The sequence below is a fragment of the Lipophrys pholis genome (assembly GCF_963383615.2).
Source record: "Lipophrys pholis genome assembly, chromosome: 6".
Lineage (NCBI taxonomy): Eukaryota > Metazoa > Chordata > Actinopteri > Blenniiformes > Blenniidae > Lipophrys > Lipophrys pholis.
Window position 1 is genome coordinate 24,776,553 of NC_137629.1, and position 15,209 is coordinate 24,791,761.

General features: G+C 40.1%; 2 protein-coding genes across 3 annotated transcripts; one reads left to right on the forward strand and one right to left on the reverse strand.

The window, feature by feature from the left end:
- The first annotated feature begins 5,726 nt into the window (after window positions 1-5,726).
- LOC308111392 (homeobox protein CHOX-CAD-like) lies at window positions 5,727-9,751 on the forward strand. The gene is made up of 3 exons (XM_080466272.1): window positions 5,727-6,222; window positions 7,380-7,528; window positions 8,619-9,751. The coding sequence occupies exons 1-3, from the start codon at window positions 5,871-5,873 to the stop codon at window positions 8,802-8,804; spliced, it is 687 nt and encodes a 228-aa protein (XP_080322398.1). The 5' UTR covers window positions 5,727-5,870; the 3' UTR covers window positions 8,805-9,751.
- A 121-nt stretch (window positions 9,752-9,872) lies between these two features.
- Window positions 9,873-14,718, reverse strand: LOC308111016 (uncharacterized protein). Of its 2 annotated transcripts, none has more exons than XM_080465702.1 (6): window positions 14,490-14,718; window positions 13,327-13,647; window positions 12,892-13,149; window positions 12,587-12,793; window positions 12,362-12,469; window positions 9,873-12,110 (listed from the first exon to the last, which is right to left on the reverse strand). In XM_080465702.1, the coding sequence occupies exons 1-6, from the start codon at window positions 14,536-14,538 to the stop codon at window positions 11,923-11,925; spliced, it is 1,131 nt and encodes a 376-aa protein (XP_080321828.1). In that variant the 5' UTR covers window positions 14,539-14,718; the 3' UTR covers window positions 9,873-11,922. The 2 variants fall into 2 exon arrangements, with proteins under 2 accessions (XP_080321828.1, XP_080321829.1); XM_080465703.1 differs by having other exon boundaries at window positions 9,879-12,110; window positions 12,683-12,793.
- Between the last annotated feature and the right edge of the window lie 491 nt (window positions 14,719-15,209).

Sequence of the window (15,209 nt, forward strand, 5' to 3'; positions counted from 1 at the left end):
ACAGATTCACACAGAGTGTCAGTGGTCCAGCCCTGCTGAAGCTGAGAGGGAGAGAGGACGGAGGGAGGAGGGAGAGAGGAGGGAGGGGGCAGAGCTGTGCAAGAGAGGCAAACTTTCGAGAAAACCAAGAGAACAAACAGAGAGAGAATACTTCAAAATACAGATCAAGTTCTGCTTGTTGTTCTTGGGGTAGCAGCTCAGAGGTCCCGAGCTGCAGCGATTTGTTTATGAATGGATCGGCGAGCAACTGGAGGTGAACTGAGACAGTCTCTATTGGCAACAGCAATCTGGACCGCATCTAACCCTTCTATAAAACAACAAACACAATAAAAAGGGAGTGAAAGAGTGAGAGAGTGAGTGAGGGGTCCAGGGAGAGGAGAAAAAAAAAAAGTCTTTGGCAGCGCTCATTGCAGCCTGCTTTGGACACAAACATGGAAGTCTCAAGTTTCTCATGAAAGTAGACGTACTTATATAATCTCACTTCTAGATTCAGGTGTAAAAATGCATGAGAATACTTGAGTAAACATATTTTTCTTACAATCCCAACTTTCTTTTCTCCAACTTATCCCACATAGAAATAAAAAAAAAGAAACATCCCACTGTCCTTACCCACTTTTTCCTCTTTCTATTTATCCGTCTCTATTGTCTGCCGCCCCTTAATTTCATCCTTTCCCAGCATATGAAGGGATGGCTTGACATCCATGATGTGACCCTCCAGCTGACGAAGGCCTTTCTGTCCCCCTCTAAAGAGGTGGTCGGAGCAGACAGAGGGGGGGTGGGAACAGGGGCTAAATTGGACAGTAACAAGTTCTCCTCTAATTGCGAGGGTAAATCTAAAAGCCTGGCTCGCAGTAATTAGAGAGCCAGTGAAGTCCCAGTTATTAGTTAGGAGGGGAGCAGCACCACCCAGCGCAGTCCCTCCTTCACGTCTATCTAATTCTGTCTATGTAATTAACACTTCCATGCAATAAATCTGAGCCGACCCCACTCAGTAAGTCTACCCTTGGGTGTTTTAGAGCTTGCAATGAGTATATGAGTAAAAAAAATAAAAAATAAATAATGCTGCATGGATGTCTATTGATTTATATATGGCTACAATATCCTTTTTATTTCTTCGACTTGGCAGAGTGGTTTAGCCTTTAGCAAAGTGGACTTCAAAATATTCTGCTCCGACAATACAGAGCCCATTCAGCCTTTCTGAGCAGCCCAAGAGGGTTTTCTTCTCCCAACGCTGATCTGAATCGGTGCCAGACTGCAGTGCAGCTCATGCAACTACTTGTGTTGTTGTTTGTTTGACTGTCTTTTTTTTTTTTTATCTTATTTTATTTCATTTTAACAGACAGGGGCTAATGTAAGGGGCACCGAGAGGAGGAGGATCAGACACTGAGGCCTAAACCTAACTGACTTCTGAAAGATGAAGATGGATGAAGCCAAAATAAGTTTGAGCTGGGGGTCACATCAGCTTAAAAGTTGTACTGATAAGTTGCACGAGTTTGGAGCTTCAAACACCCAGTCAGTTTATTTTGAGAAAAACAATATGGCACATTTCAACTGGAGTGTACAACAGAAAACTCAAATCACAGCTTAATTAATAAGATGATCATCGGAATCAGTAAGTCTGATCAGCTGCTCCCTTTTACAAGATTTAACCTGACTTAATGAAGGCACCATTATTATTGATCCAAGTTAATTTTCTAACTAAAATACAAACATTCCCATGTCTGAGCCTTTGTCCTCCTACGCCTTTTGTCCTGATAAAAAAAATGCTCTCTTACTATGACAGTCAATGAACAAACTTTAATTTGGAGGCTGTTGTTCAAATCGAACTTTCAGAAATGTCCCCTCAGGCTTCAAACAATTAATGAAAAGTTCTTCCTATGTAAACAACATGTCTTTTATGGCTCAAATCAATTACAGTATACAAAAAAAGAATGAAAGTAAAGATAAATTATGAATACTAGGTGTGGTTCAGAAGCCTGTGTAATACACTGACCATATAATCACAGTGCTCCTGGTTGAAGTCTGGTTTGGAGTCATTGTTAGAACTCATCCCATTTCACTTTGTTTTATATGCACACAGAAAAAAACAAACAATGTCATATAAAAAGGCATATAAAAAGGACCAAATTTGGAATGTATGTGTGTCGTTTAATGTGGCTGGTTGAAATCAAGCAGAATCTTGTCTGTAATTCTTTTTAATAATCATTTTGGAGATTTTTAATTTTTTTTTAAGTAAAATACCATAGTCTTTTGCATTAAAACTCGATTCCTTCTAAATCGGCTCATATAGGATGCCTTATAAACTCATCTATTCATTTATCCAGTTCTGGTTCAGAGGGCGACCAACAAACTTCAAATGCAAACAAAAAAAAAAACGACTCTTGGCTACAGGAGTTTTATTTCTGACACATTTTAGACCTTATTAGTTCTCCTTCAGTAGACTTTAAGATCATAAATAGTGCTCATGCTGCTCTGTTTAAACTGAATCTCTACACATGGATCCTCCTCATAAAATAACCTTTCATTTTAGATAAATACGGAAGTTTTATACAGCCCGGCTCAACCATTCATTTTGGCGCACGACAGTGGATAAGTAGTCCAATTCAAGCTTGAATACAAAGTTTTATAGTCAGGTGTGAATGATGAAAAACAATTTAGTAGAGGTTGTAAGGTCATGAAAATGTCATTCTAATGGTGCTATAATTAACGTGACAGCATTTGCCCTCAGGAGCCCTGCACATGCAAAAAAACAACAACTTTTTTTTCCACTTTCACTAAGACTGTTTTTTCTTTGGAAATATCCTCAATGTATTTAAAGCTCTTGGTGATATGTTTCTGATGGTGATGTTACATTTTCCATGACGTTTAGGGCCATAGCACTTTCATTTCCATCAACACAAGCCTGCTTCACAGGAAGAGCTGGTCTGAATGACGTTCTTAAACAACTTGCTTGCATGAATCTTTTATCAATTTTTTTGTATCGACTTAGATGCGTTAAGTGTAAAATGGAAAATAAGGCAGCTTAACAGCAGAAAAAGAGCAGCAGGGACACTTGGTGTGTTCAGCTTACTGTTGCCCTCATGTGGAAGTTTGATGCCAAAAGAAAAAGGACAAGAAGAGCTTCTTTACCAACATTTCACCTAAACCTTGAGGAGCACCACCATTAGGGGAGACTAGACTTTGTAAAGAGAGGCGAATATAACTTTTTCATTGGCGATCAATAAACAACACGATTAAACAATTGTGGGGTTGTTTTCCATTTCTCAGTAGGTTCACATTGCTCATTCAAACCATAAATGAATAAATATACTCGTGCTTTAGATGATGATTTTTGGTTTTGAAATAATGTAATATCTGTATTATTATTATTATTATTATTATTATTATTATTATTATTATTATTATTATTATTATTATTATTATTATTAATATTAGAAAGAAAGAAAGAAAGAAAGAAAGAAAGAAAGAAAGAAAGAAAGAAAGAAAGAAAGAAAGAAAGAAAGAAAGAAAGAAAACCAAAAAATAAATAAATAGAGCTAAAATTCATTGGGAAACAAATGTATTTAAAAAAAACAAAACCCTGACCTTTCATGCAGTGCCAAAATATGTTGTTGTTATTATTATTATAAATTATAAAGATGAAGCAATTTCTTTTCTTAAAAATCATGTTTGTCTATTTCATTTTTAACTCCAGGTGGAGCCTTTGAGAGTAACTTGGCATCTGAATTTGCAGGAGAAACATTACTTATTGCTTTGTTGCGTTTCTCTGTAAGTCATTTTGAAAACAATATGGACGGTGCGACACTTACCTGCATTTGGCTGTAATTTTCAGCCAGAAGGCAGCAAGGTGGGCCGGATGTGAGCAATGTATGGCCAGCAGGACAATTTGTCTCTGAAAAGAAGAATAATGAAGATTAAAGTGACATGATGGATGCAATACAACCACTGTGATTTTATTTCTGAGGTATAAAGTTCATGCTTGTGTACAAATGCAAAGGTGAATCATTGGCTCCCTATGATATCTGGAGAACACGTGCAGGTCTTTAAGAAATTGTATTTATCAACGGGTAATTTTCTTGGTTTAGGTTTTTGCTCAGTGCAAGCCTCAGCCTTTATCTCACTCTGAAATCAGGAAGCAACACCGGAACTATTTAGAACTATTAATAGTCATTTTAAAAACGCGTGTTTAAAGTGACTATTGCATTGGGAATAAAAGCTGAAAAAATAGGCTTATTAAGCAAAAAGCATTTATATATAGAAGAATATTAAAATTATTTATAAAGTATACCTAGAAATATATTGATATTTAAAAAGGTGATCTATCTCTCCATCTACCGAGAAGATTATTTTTAACTTGTGACTCTCAACTTTAAAAATAATGCTGAACACTTTTCGTGAAGAAATCTACTTCCTCATTCAGGTGTCATTCCGCAAATTTGGTTAAAACACATATTTCCATTACTGAATTTCAATATAACAACAGCTGCAGAATATATATATATATATATAAAGACAATCAAAGTAACAATTTTTTTATTGTACACATGTGGAAACGTGCTGAAGGCTGCAGAAAACCTGTTCCCACAGGAGCCATTGATAGCCTCAAGAGAAATACCTTTGCAGAGAGGATCTCTGATCTCTGATCTTTTCAGAGATGTTTTCGCATTTTTGGATGCAACAATAGTCAAAGAACAAACACAAGTTGGAAATGTGGATTCTTGGACATTTCACTATATTTTGTATTGTTTGGTATAATTACAATGGAATCCTTTTCTGAATGCATTTGTACAATTTTGTTTCAAAACAAGGAGCAATAGCTTTCGTTCTTCATATTAATAGGTTTTTGTGGAATCATTTTGCTTGTCCAGCGCACTGGGCCCCCCTGGGTATGTGGCCCCTAAAAGCAGGGGTGTCATACATAAGGCTCATGGGCCACAACTGGCCTGCAAGAAGCTCCAATCTGGCCCGCCAAACAGGCCAGCAAATTGTAAAAATTTTAAAGAAAACATTTTCTTTTCAACACATTTCTAAAGGGTAACAGACACGATGCTGAGAGGCGAGCTGAGATATCAGTGTGAAAGATTTAAACTACAATCAAATGTCAGGGTGAGATTGTAAAAAACATGCGCAATGCAACAGTTATAAAATAAGTCTTTTTGACATTTCACTCTCTTTTGCACCAGAAGGAATCCTTCAATGGCTTTATGTTGAGACTGCTGTCATTTTTTGCAATAACTATTTTGTTTTGTGACAATATAGACATTTTCATCACTTATATCCTCTGTGCCTCTTTTAAGAGTAAATCTAAAGGTTATAGTGACACTATTTTACTGGTCATGATGAAATTGGGCTGTATGTGTATGTGGCCCCTGAACTACAATGTGTTTGCGGCACACTTTGAGAACTCCATGTTATAGAAAAACATTAACCAAATATGATCAATTGTCCAATAAAGGTTAAAGCAGGTTTTTCACAATGTTCATTTTGCTTTTTAGACTCAGCAGATCTCCTCCATCATATTATTGATCCATTGCCTCCTGCTGCTCGGGCCTCCACCACGCTGCGCTCTGTGCCTTGTGCCATGAGCAGACAGGTGGGACGCAGGTAGAGCGTGACGTCATGTTTTGTACTTTTGAACTCTTGGCAGTAAATCTATAAAGGTGTGTAGTCGCGCGGCGCAGGTAGCCGGGCAGTAATAAGCCTGAACCTTAGACTGGAGTGAAAACAAAGCGCCGGAGCCTTGCGGGTGCGCACACGGAGGCTTAACATGCGCCAGGAGGTCTGATCCACGGAGGTCCACCAGAGAGCCGCTCTCTACCCCCCCTCCCCCTCCGCCCCCTCAGCCCACCTGTACCACCAGGACGCCCGGTATGTACGCCAACGCGCAGTCGGTCCGACAGCCGGGCCAGACGCTGTCACTGAACAGTCAGTACATCCCGTCTCCGTACGACTTCACCGGCTACCACCACCACGTCCCGGGAGTCGGTGACCCGTCGCCGAGCAGCGCCTGGAACCACGTTTACGCGGGCCGGGAGGAGTTCCCCTTCAGCTTCCAGGGGTCAAGCACCAGCGCCGGGCAGGTCAGCTTCTCCTCCCCGGAGCTGAGCGGGACTCCCTCCGCCCCCGGAGGAGTCTCCTTCACGCCTTTCAGCTTCATCTCCGGACAGGACCCGTTCAGCCCCCAGAGGAGAGCAGCGGAGCCCCTCAAACACCCCATCTCAGGTGGGACACACCCCAACAGCCGGCAGCACGAGATCAGTGTGGGCCAAGGGTATTGCTTACTTCCATATATTATTATTATTATTATTATTATTATTATTATTATTATTATTATTATTATTATTATTATTACTATTACTATTATTACTATTATTAATAATAATCAGTGAATTAAAGATTGTGAAAACAGACAAAACAAGGAAACAAAATTTGGATTGTTTTATTGAAATGGATCAAAAGACAAATTGATTTATAAAAAAGCTCCCAAGAGCACATCTGAGCAAGGGTTGGTATCAAAGGTAGATCCAGAAACAGGTTGGTCTGATCAGATATTTAAAGTGTCAACATGTTAAGGAAGGAAAACCACAGCCCTGATAAAACTCTTTATATCTAATAAAATGTCCACGCAAACATACGGGATGGAGTCACATGACAACCTGAGCCTTTGCAGAGAGAGATGACAAAGATGATGCAGGACACATTGGTTGAGCGGTTACAACATGAGCGCATGTATCCATCAAGCTGTTTCACCTCTCCCCTCCACCATAATGCTGGGGGGTGTCGGTGCTCAGCTGAACGTGAAGTCCGTGGAGTGTCCCTCCCCACCCTCACTGTCCACTGGGTGGGTGCAACATGGTGACAGACTGGATATAGATAACGCTGGCAGGGCAGGAAGTCTGCAGGACTCGAACCCAGCCCTTGGGCCTCACTCACGTCTTGTGTGTTTCTGGGTCTGCCTCAATCGATGCTGCTCACTTTGGTCAAATCTTCAAATCAATACCTCGGGATTCACGTTGTCTTGAGTGCATATGTGTATGTAAACATGCGTGTCAATGAATAGCTGCCTGTGTCAACACCTCAAACACTGCTCACGGTGATAAGGAGAGCCCGTGATGCAACGCAGAAGGAAACTCTTTACATTAGTTATAGTTAGTGTGATTAATAGAGCTGATGAGGCTTTAAGTGGCGCCTGAACTTGAACGTGGCACCAGACATCTGTTTGGCCAGGACTCGCTCACCATCTGACTCACTGACAAACCGATTCCTGTTTGCTTTACAGGAGCGGAAGGGAAAAACCACATTTGCTGACTTATACTCAGTCTGTCAAGCATACAAATCTGACTTTATATGTTCTTAACTAAGATGTAAATGTGTTTCAGGAGGAAAGACCCGCACCAAAGACAAGTACAGAGTGGTGTACTCTGACCACCAGCGAATGGAGCTGGAGAAAGAGTTTCAGTTCAACCGTTATATCACCATGAGGAGGAAGTCCGAGCTGTCCATGGCACTGAGCCTATCTGAGAGACAGGTGAGGAGAATCGGACTAAGACTGAAGGCTGTTCACGATTTGAAAGCTACATGAATGGAAAAAAGACGTCTGTGAATGTAAAGACGAACGTGTTTGTTAGCACTTATCAATGTCTTCTGAATTACTCCCACAACTTTAGAGTTCAATCTGAACCTGTAAAACTTGAGCCGTTGCACTGAGCAAAAGCTGATTGGTTTTTTTGGGTTTTTTTTAACGCTTATAAATCAATTAATGAAATGTAAAATGTTTTATTCTTTCATGTTACACTTGATAGGTTAGACAAGTTCCATTCTTATTAGTCAGTGAGTAACACAGCCGATTGATGAAATTTAAGAGTTCTGAAATTTGATTTGGTTAAAGGAAGACTTTTTTGAGTAAGTAAGGTTTGTCATATTTTCTAAGAAATCCCCACATTTCTGGTTTTGTGTAGGATAGACAAAAAACAAATGCAGTGAGATTTATTTTTTTTTTTTGAAATGTTTATCTTGTTTAGCTTTTTATTTTGATGAAATTTACACTGTGTCTCAATGACATTGCAAAATGAAAACGCCTATTGACGGCGTGCTTCACCTCTCACCCGGCGCCCACTTGGTCTGACTCAATAAAGCAAGTGTACAAACCGATTGAGGGATGGATAAACGCAATACTTCATTTCCTGTATGTGAAGGCAGGAAAGTCCTGATCAACCTCGTGTGTAAAGACATGTTTTAGAAGAAAAGCTCTATAAACCATTATGTTATGCAGCTGAACACAGAAGCAGCTAAAAGCTCAATCTATATTTACTGTTGTATTTACTGTTTTGTCCATCTTCTCAGTCGACTCGCTAAACTCACAGCTGAATACAACTGCTGCAGCCACCATAGTATTCTGAGACGGTCGAGCAGAAGTAAACGACACCAGGGGAAGATAAAAGTTGCTTTATCAAGCAAAGTCATCGTGGCCACAAAACCTCTTCCTACTAATATGAATGTTTTTCATAGATACATAGAAAAAAAAAATAGGAAGTACTGAAAACTGGTGTTTTCTGTTGTTTCATTGTGTTTTTTTCCCCCATTCAATATATCAATTTATTATGTTTATTGATTATCAGGTGAAGATCTGGTTTCAAAACAGACGTGCCAAAGAGAGAAAACTCAACAGGAAGAAGCAGCAGCATTCGCAGCAGGCCTCCACTACGACTCCTACTCCACCCGTGCTGGGTGGACTGACTGACGCTCAACCTTCCAGCAGCCCCAACAGCAACATTTTGTCGGATACAGTCTCTGAGGAGTACTAGGTAGATTGAATGTAGAGGGCTGGGGTAGCATCTGATGTGTAAATAGTTTTTTTTTTTTAATATATATAGGTTTATCACAGAGTGAAGGAATCATGATTATTTGCATTAACATTTTTATTTTTTTTTATTCTGCACTTGTTGTCAAGCAAATGCCTTCTATGTGTAAATACGGACTTTCTGTCAGCTTTCAAATAATGGGTAAAATGGTGCACGGTGAAGAAAAAGAAGGGCGGTGTGATTTCTTTATCTGTCAAACAGCTCTCTCTCCTATTAAATGAAGAAATATACAAATTGATTGTAAAGAGGAAGGGTGCAGATTCAGAATTTCATAAATGTGCGTGTTTCTCCGGGGAGCCAAAATGGGGGTTTTTCACAAAATGGCCACACAATTTCACATAAAGTGAACGACATCCATGACAGAAACAACCTGTGGTTGAAAGTCCCTTTTGGTCAAGTAATGCATTTAATGGAAACGGTCCCACTGAGAGTAGTGCGTGTATTAATGTGAACGAGGAGTCGGATCAGATCGCAGAGATTAGCCACATCCTGAAAAAAGTGACAGATTGCTCAACCGCATCTCATGTTGTGCAGTCACTGTATTGCTAAACACAGCCACTCGCCTCTTCTTTCATACATATATATATATATATGCAGTAGGTACTGTACACAAACAATGATGAAACATAAACGCACTTTGATCTGTTTCATTTGAAACTTTGACAATGTAAATGAAGTTATGACATGTTCTCATATGCTTTATTTTTTTCTCTGATATAAACTGGAAAACCAACAACTTTATGCAAAGTGCATCCTTTTTTTTTTTAGCCAAGGTCTTAAGTGAGATCATGTTTATTTTCCATTTCTGCAATTCTTGTTATCTTTGTAGTGTGTTGACATGTTCTGGTTTGTGCTGGTTTTGCCATTTGCAAAGTTCTGTTTGACTTTACAAAAAAACAAAAAAAAGGCAGCTTACGAAGGTTTTAATGCGTTGTTCGTGTTTTAGGATTCAAACTCAGCCCCCCCCCCCCCCCCCCCCCCCCCCCATGCAACACACCACAACCGTGCACTGTATTTCAGAAAACTCAACTCAACTTTATTTCTGTACATACAAAGGCATAAGTCATAAGGTGCAATCAGTAAAGAAACGATAAAATGGTCAACAAAAGAAAAGGAGCATAGTCTCAAGCTGGTTTATAAACCAAAGAGCAAAAATGAGTCCTCAGATTAGTTTTGAAATGAAAACTGGAGGAGCTTGTCTGATGTACGCTGGCAGCTCGTGGCATAACTTAGGAGCATTATTAACAAATTCACCTTGTGACTGTCCAATCCAAAATGCTATTTTTCACATTCATACTGTCTTATTCTAAACTCACGTACTGTAAACACTCAAGACTCAAAACAAGATGTTGATGTTTTAAACAAATGACATTCTCTCCTGAGAGAGAAAAAAAACCCCATGAAGATTTGATTCCAGCTTTGGTTTTTATGATGAAACAACATTAGCACAGCGAAGAAAGATGAATCCACTCAAACATTTTGGTCCATTTCATACTATTGTACTGCAAAATGTAGCGCGGGGCCAACGCACACAATGTTGAGTATGCATCTTTAAACATGATGACTCTTACTGCAGGACACACTGTGGTGAAGTTTTTAGCACTTAAACCCTCAAATACAGATTGTTCCTGTTTCGTGACCAATATATGTATTTATGTCAAAGTAGTTCAGTTTCCTCCAACATTGCAAAGAAATGCAACTTCCCATTGTATTTGAGTGCGTTCAACTGTCTGTTGGGTCTGCAAACCTACATAATCTCAATGCTCTACAATCCTGGTGAATAAAGCACTAATTGAATAATAAAAGAAAACAATTCTGGTTCAAACACACACACACACACACACACACACACACACACACACACACACACACACACACACACACACACACACACACACACACACACACACACACACACACACACACACACTTTGCTGTGTCCTGTGACATGGACTTATGAATTTCCCCTCATCATAATCACTACTGGTCAAACCTTTATGTAACCTTAATCTCAAACATGCCATCACCTAAAAAATTAATGATTAACACCACTAGTCTTCACTGTATGGGTGGTAACAGTTTTAGGTACCCCCCCCCCCCCACACACACACACACAGAGTGACTATCATGGATCATAAACACCACTTTTATAGTTGTGCGAATCAGTTGGATGCGAGTCAACAGTCGTTGACCTTTTACCTCGATCAAACCAATCATGCCACCTCTGTTTTTGATTAAACCCATGACAAGAAAATACATAACTTGAAACAGGCTGTTAAAACAAAGGTGACAAACTACAATATGGAAATTAAAGATCTAAAAAATCTAAAGACGGATGCCATTTCAGTAGCTTAAAACGAAGTGATTGTAACAGGAGGAAGAACTGTAAAGACAAACTGAAAAAAGGCACAATGGGCAGTTTGGCTCCAGGCTAATTTCATACAATATAAATGAAGCTTCTTTTTTTGCCGTGACTTATCAATAACAAAAGGGTTGCTGTCCTCACATGACTTCGAGGGTTATTGGCTACTGAGCTGAGGGGAATAAACATACACAGCCAAAGGATCAAAGGTGAGGCCTGGCCTGATCAAGACCACACCCACTCCAAAACTCATGCCCCTTGTTTTAAAAGACTGACAAAGTGTTTTCATCATAGAAACACGTTTCTCTAAACTTCCCCGGAGATAAGAGATTACCCTGCAAACTTATCACCACGATGATGAGATTAACGCCCACATACTCTGCTGAAAGTGTGTCTGATTGCGTGAAGGGAGATATTTTAACTTTGATAATATAATGGTGCCATGGTAGTGAAGTGGCGGAGTTTGAATGCTCTCCCCCATGATGCTTCACTCACTGTCCGAAGACGTGAACGTTCTGAACATACTATTAGAGCAAAGATTATTCATAAGACATCCTTATACATTAGAAACCAAAAATTAAATATAAGTATCACATCAAAGAACATAACCTTTGATTTCCGGTCTTTCCTGAGCGAGGAACATAATAACTGCAGTAAAAGCTTGAGAATACAGTCTGTACAAGTAGTGAGAACACAGACTCATCTTGCTCCACGGACTTGAGAGTACACACAGTCATCGTTCCTTTCGTCAGTCTGCCGAGGCCGCTCTGAAAACTTGACTTGGCCGTATTCGACTCCCATATCTGACCTGTGCTCCACCTGCCTTGCTTGCTGCTGAACAATTCGAACATCAGCGTAGGTTAATTCCTGGTCGTCGTCTTCTTCAGCTGCAGAGTAGCAAGAAAAAAGGGACACAAAACCGATATCGTCACCACACTCTTGAAGCCACCGTTGGTGAGAGTTAAGCAAGTGTAAGAGTGTCTGCAGCGAGTGCAGTCTACATTTACATATATTATATAACTTCAGAAGAAGACGTGAGTGCAGTTCCCCAAATGCAAAACGATTCTTTACAACTATAAAACAAAGAGCAAATAGACATTTGAGTCACAAATTTGTTTTTTTCTTGTTTTTGTTTTACCTTTAGTTTTGTTGCGTTGCTTTTTATTCTGATGACAGGTTATAGCTATAGCCACAGCTACTAAAATCACCAATGCTGCAAGTACACCAGCCAATGTGGTTGAAATTGCTGTTGAAAAGACAGAAAACTGAGTCAGAAAACACTACATCTCACATCAAACAATGATGGCTCACAAGGGAAAAGGTGTTCATTGGATCCACTGCAGCAAAGTCGATTCCCACTTACGAGTGTACCATTGCTCATCTTTGCTGGCAGTCACTGTTGGATTGAAGGATGTGATATTATTGGAGGGCGTAACTGAACCAGTGCCGGTCTCCTTACCCACAGAGGTAGAGACTGTTGTTGGAGTAACACACAAGGTATTACTGGCTTCATGTACCCACTGTGATATTTCTGTCCCATTGGATGAGGTGCAGTTTATGAATATGAAGCCTGTGAGATAAAAAACAAAAAAAACCAACCATTAAAAAATGGTGCTAAGAAAGAATGACTGTTAGTGTGATGGAGTTGTTCTCCATGTTTTCTCTCACCGCAGGTAGTCAACTCCACTGAATCGGAGACATTACTGACTTGGTTGTGGGCCCAGCAGACCAGTTGTCCTAAAACCTGAAGCTTCAGAGTGACACTGTTGGTCTCATGAGAACCGGGGAGGAGCTCGTCCTCCGTCAGTGTGCGTCCATCCAGAGTCCACCTGTACTGAGGACCGTCCCCTCCGTTAACGGAGCAGGATACCCTCTTCTCCCCCAGAGACAGACAGTCATGTTTCAGCTGGACAGACGCCAACGGAGCTGAGAGAAATACACATGGAAACATGTGAAATCATTTCCGTGTCCTCGTGAAAAGTTTCTCATGAAAAGCTGGAAATATAGAAATGTTCTGAATATTAAATCACTTATCAGTGAGCGAGGCTGAGATTGAATAACCTGAATACATTTTCATTTCACTTGTGAAGAAAAGTTATTTACCTTGAATTGACAAAGTTAGAGTCCTGCTTCCTGATAGCCTGTTTTCTTCATCATAGAGCGTAAAAGTATAGTTACTGCCGTCATTCCTGTTCAGGTTTTTGATCTTAAATGTTCCAGTAGTGGGGGTGAAGACAGACCTTTGCTCTATGTTATTTCTGATAATGTTACTGTTTCTCCCCAACAGTATTTTGGTTGTTTCATTTTTCCATTCGTATCTCGGTATTTCAGAAGCGTCGTCCATCAACTGCAGAACCAGACTTCCTCCCAAAGCCCCATAGCACAGAGCTCCATCTTTCCTGCCGTCGCAGTGAGTTTCCACACCTGCAAATGAGCCAAAACATGATGAGTTCTAAAAGCAAACACTTTGAACCAGAAGCAGAGTGACCATGCTGGTGATCATTGCTGCCACGACCCGGTGTTGTGGATTGTGTTCTGTCTGAACCCGTGAGTTGTGTTGCAGGTGCGATTATCCATCATGGTTCCATGTGTTTCACGTCTTGTCATGATATTCTGGTTCTTGTTTCACAATTTCTGGTTTGTGTGGAAGTTTAAGTTTTTGCCTGATCGTATGCCTCGTTGTGCGATGTCAGTGTCTCCCTTCAGCTTCCATGTCAGTGTGTGTTTGATGTGTAAATATATGTCTTCCGTCTTTGTACACTCTGTTAATAATCTAGATAAAGTTTGGTGATTCGACTCAGGATTCACCAAACAGAGGGAGTTTTTGGTTTTGTTTCACACAATACACAATCTGTTCTCTCTTGTAGGAAGAACAAAACCCAAATGAAAGGTCATAGTGTACTCCCCGAGTTATAATAGATGAATTCAATATCTCAACTATAGACAATTAATGAAAATAAAAATACCTTATACATACAATACCTTTCTGTAAAACCTTTTATCATGTAGTTGATTTGGTATGTGTTATGTAATTGATTTATCAGTTGCAATTACTGACTTTGAGTGTGTAACCATGTGAAAACTGATCTCAGCCTTGGCTACTCTCAAGTTAGTAACAAAAAACAAGAAACTACGACTCACTGCTGAAATCACTTGTACTTCAATATCTGATCTGCTCGAGCAAATTCTCTTGCTTCCACTGAAGCATGAACTGAAACTGCCTTTCTAAATAAGGCACCAGAGTGAGAAGCAGTCATACAGCTCACCATGAGAGACGCGGAGCAACATGAGCAACAATCCAACCATGGCTGCCATATCTCCAGATAGTTCAGCTTCGATCCTCTCTGTCAGCACCTCTCAAATTCCCCTTTCACTCTGCAGATATAAAACAACTTCAGATTCCAGTTTAGACGTCCAGAAGTCTGCTGCTGCTGCTGCACTGCTCATTTTTAGAACTACGGGAGGTGGTGTAAGTCTCAACTTCCCCTTTTGAACAGCTACACATTGGCTGAGTGTGAGATGGACAGAATGCAAGGGACGGATTTTTTTTTTCTTTTTTTGGTTTTTCAAAGAGGAATTGAGACATCTGAGATTTAACAGCTGACATCTTCAATTTTTATCTATTTTTATTTTATAGCACTTCCCGAGGGGATACTCATACAGAATTGAGCCATCGGCAGCAGCCTTACAGAGCAGCGCTCAAGGGGAGCTGGTGGGGGGGGGCGAGGGTCTTGCTCAGGTACCCCCTGTGCATGTTTTTGGGAATGTGCTTTTCAAAACACCTCTGTACTAATATTGGCACAACAGCTGGTGACAAAGTTAAGAGAACAAGCCGGCACAAAGTACATCAGGGCTCCTCTTCCTTTTCTATGAACATAAATTCTGATCACAGTTTACATTTGATACCGAACTGTATCGGTCTGCTTCAAATAATCAGTAGGTTACTGTTACTACACAAAAATATGCATGTACACACACACACACAC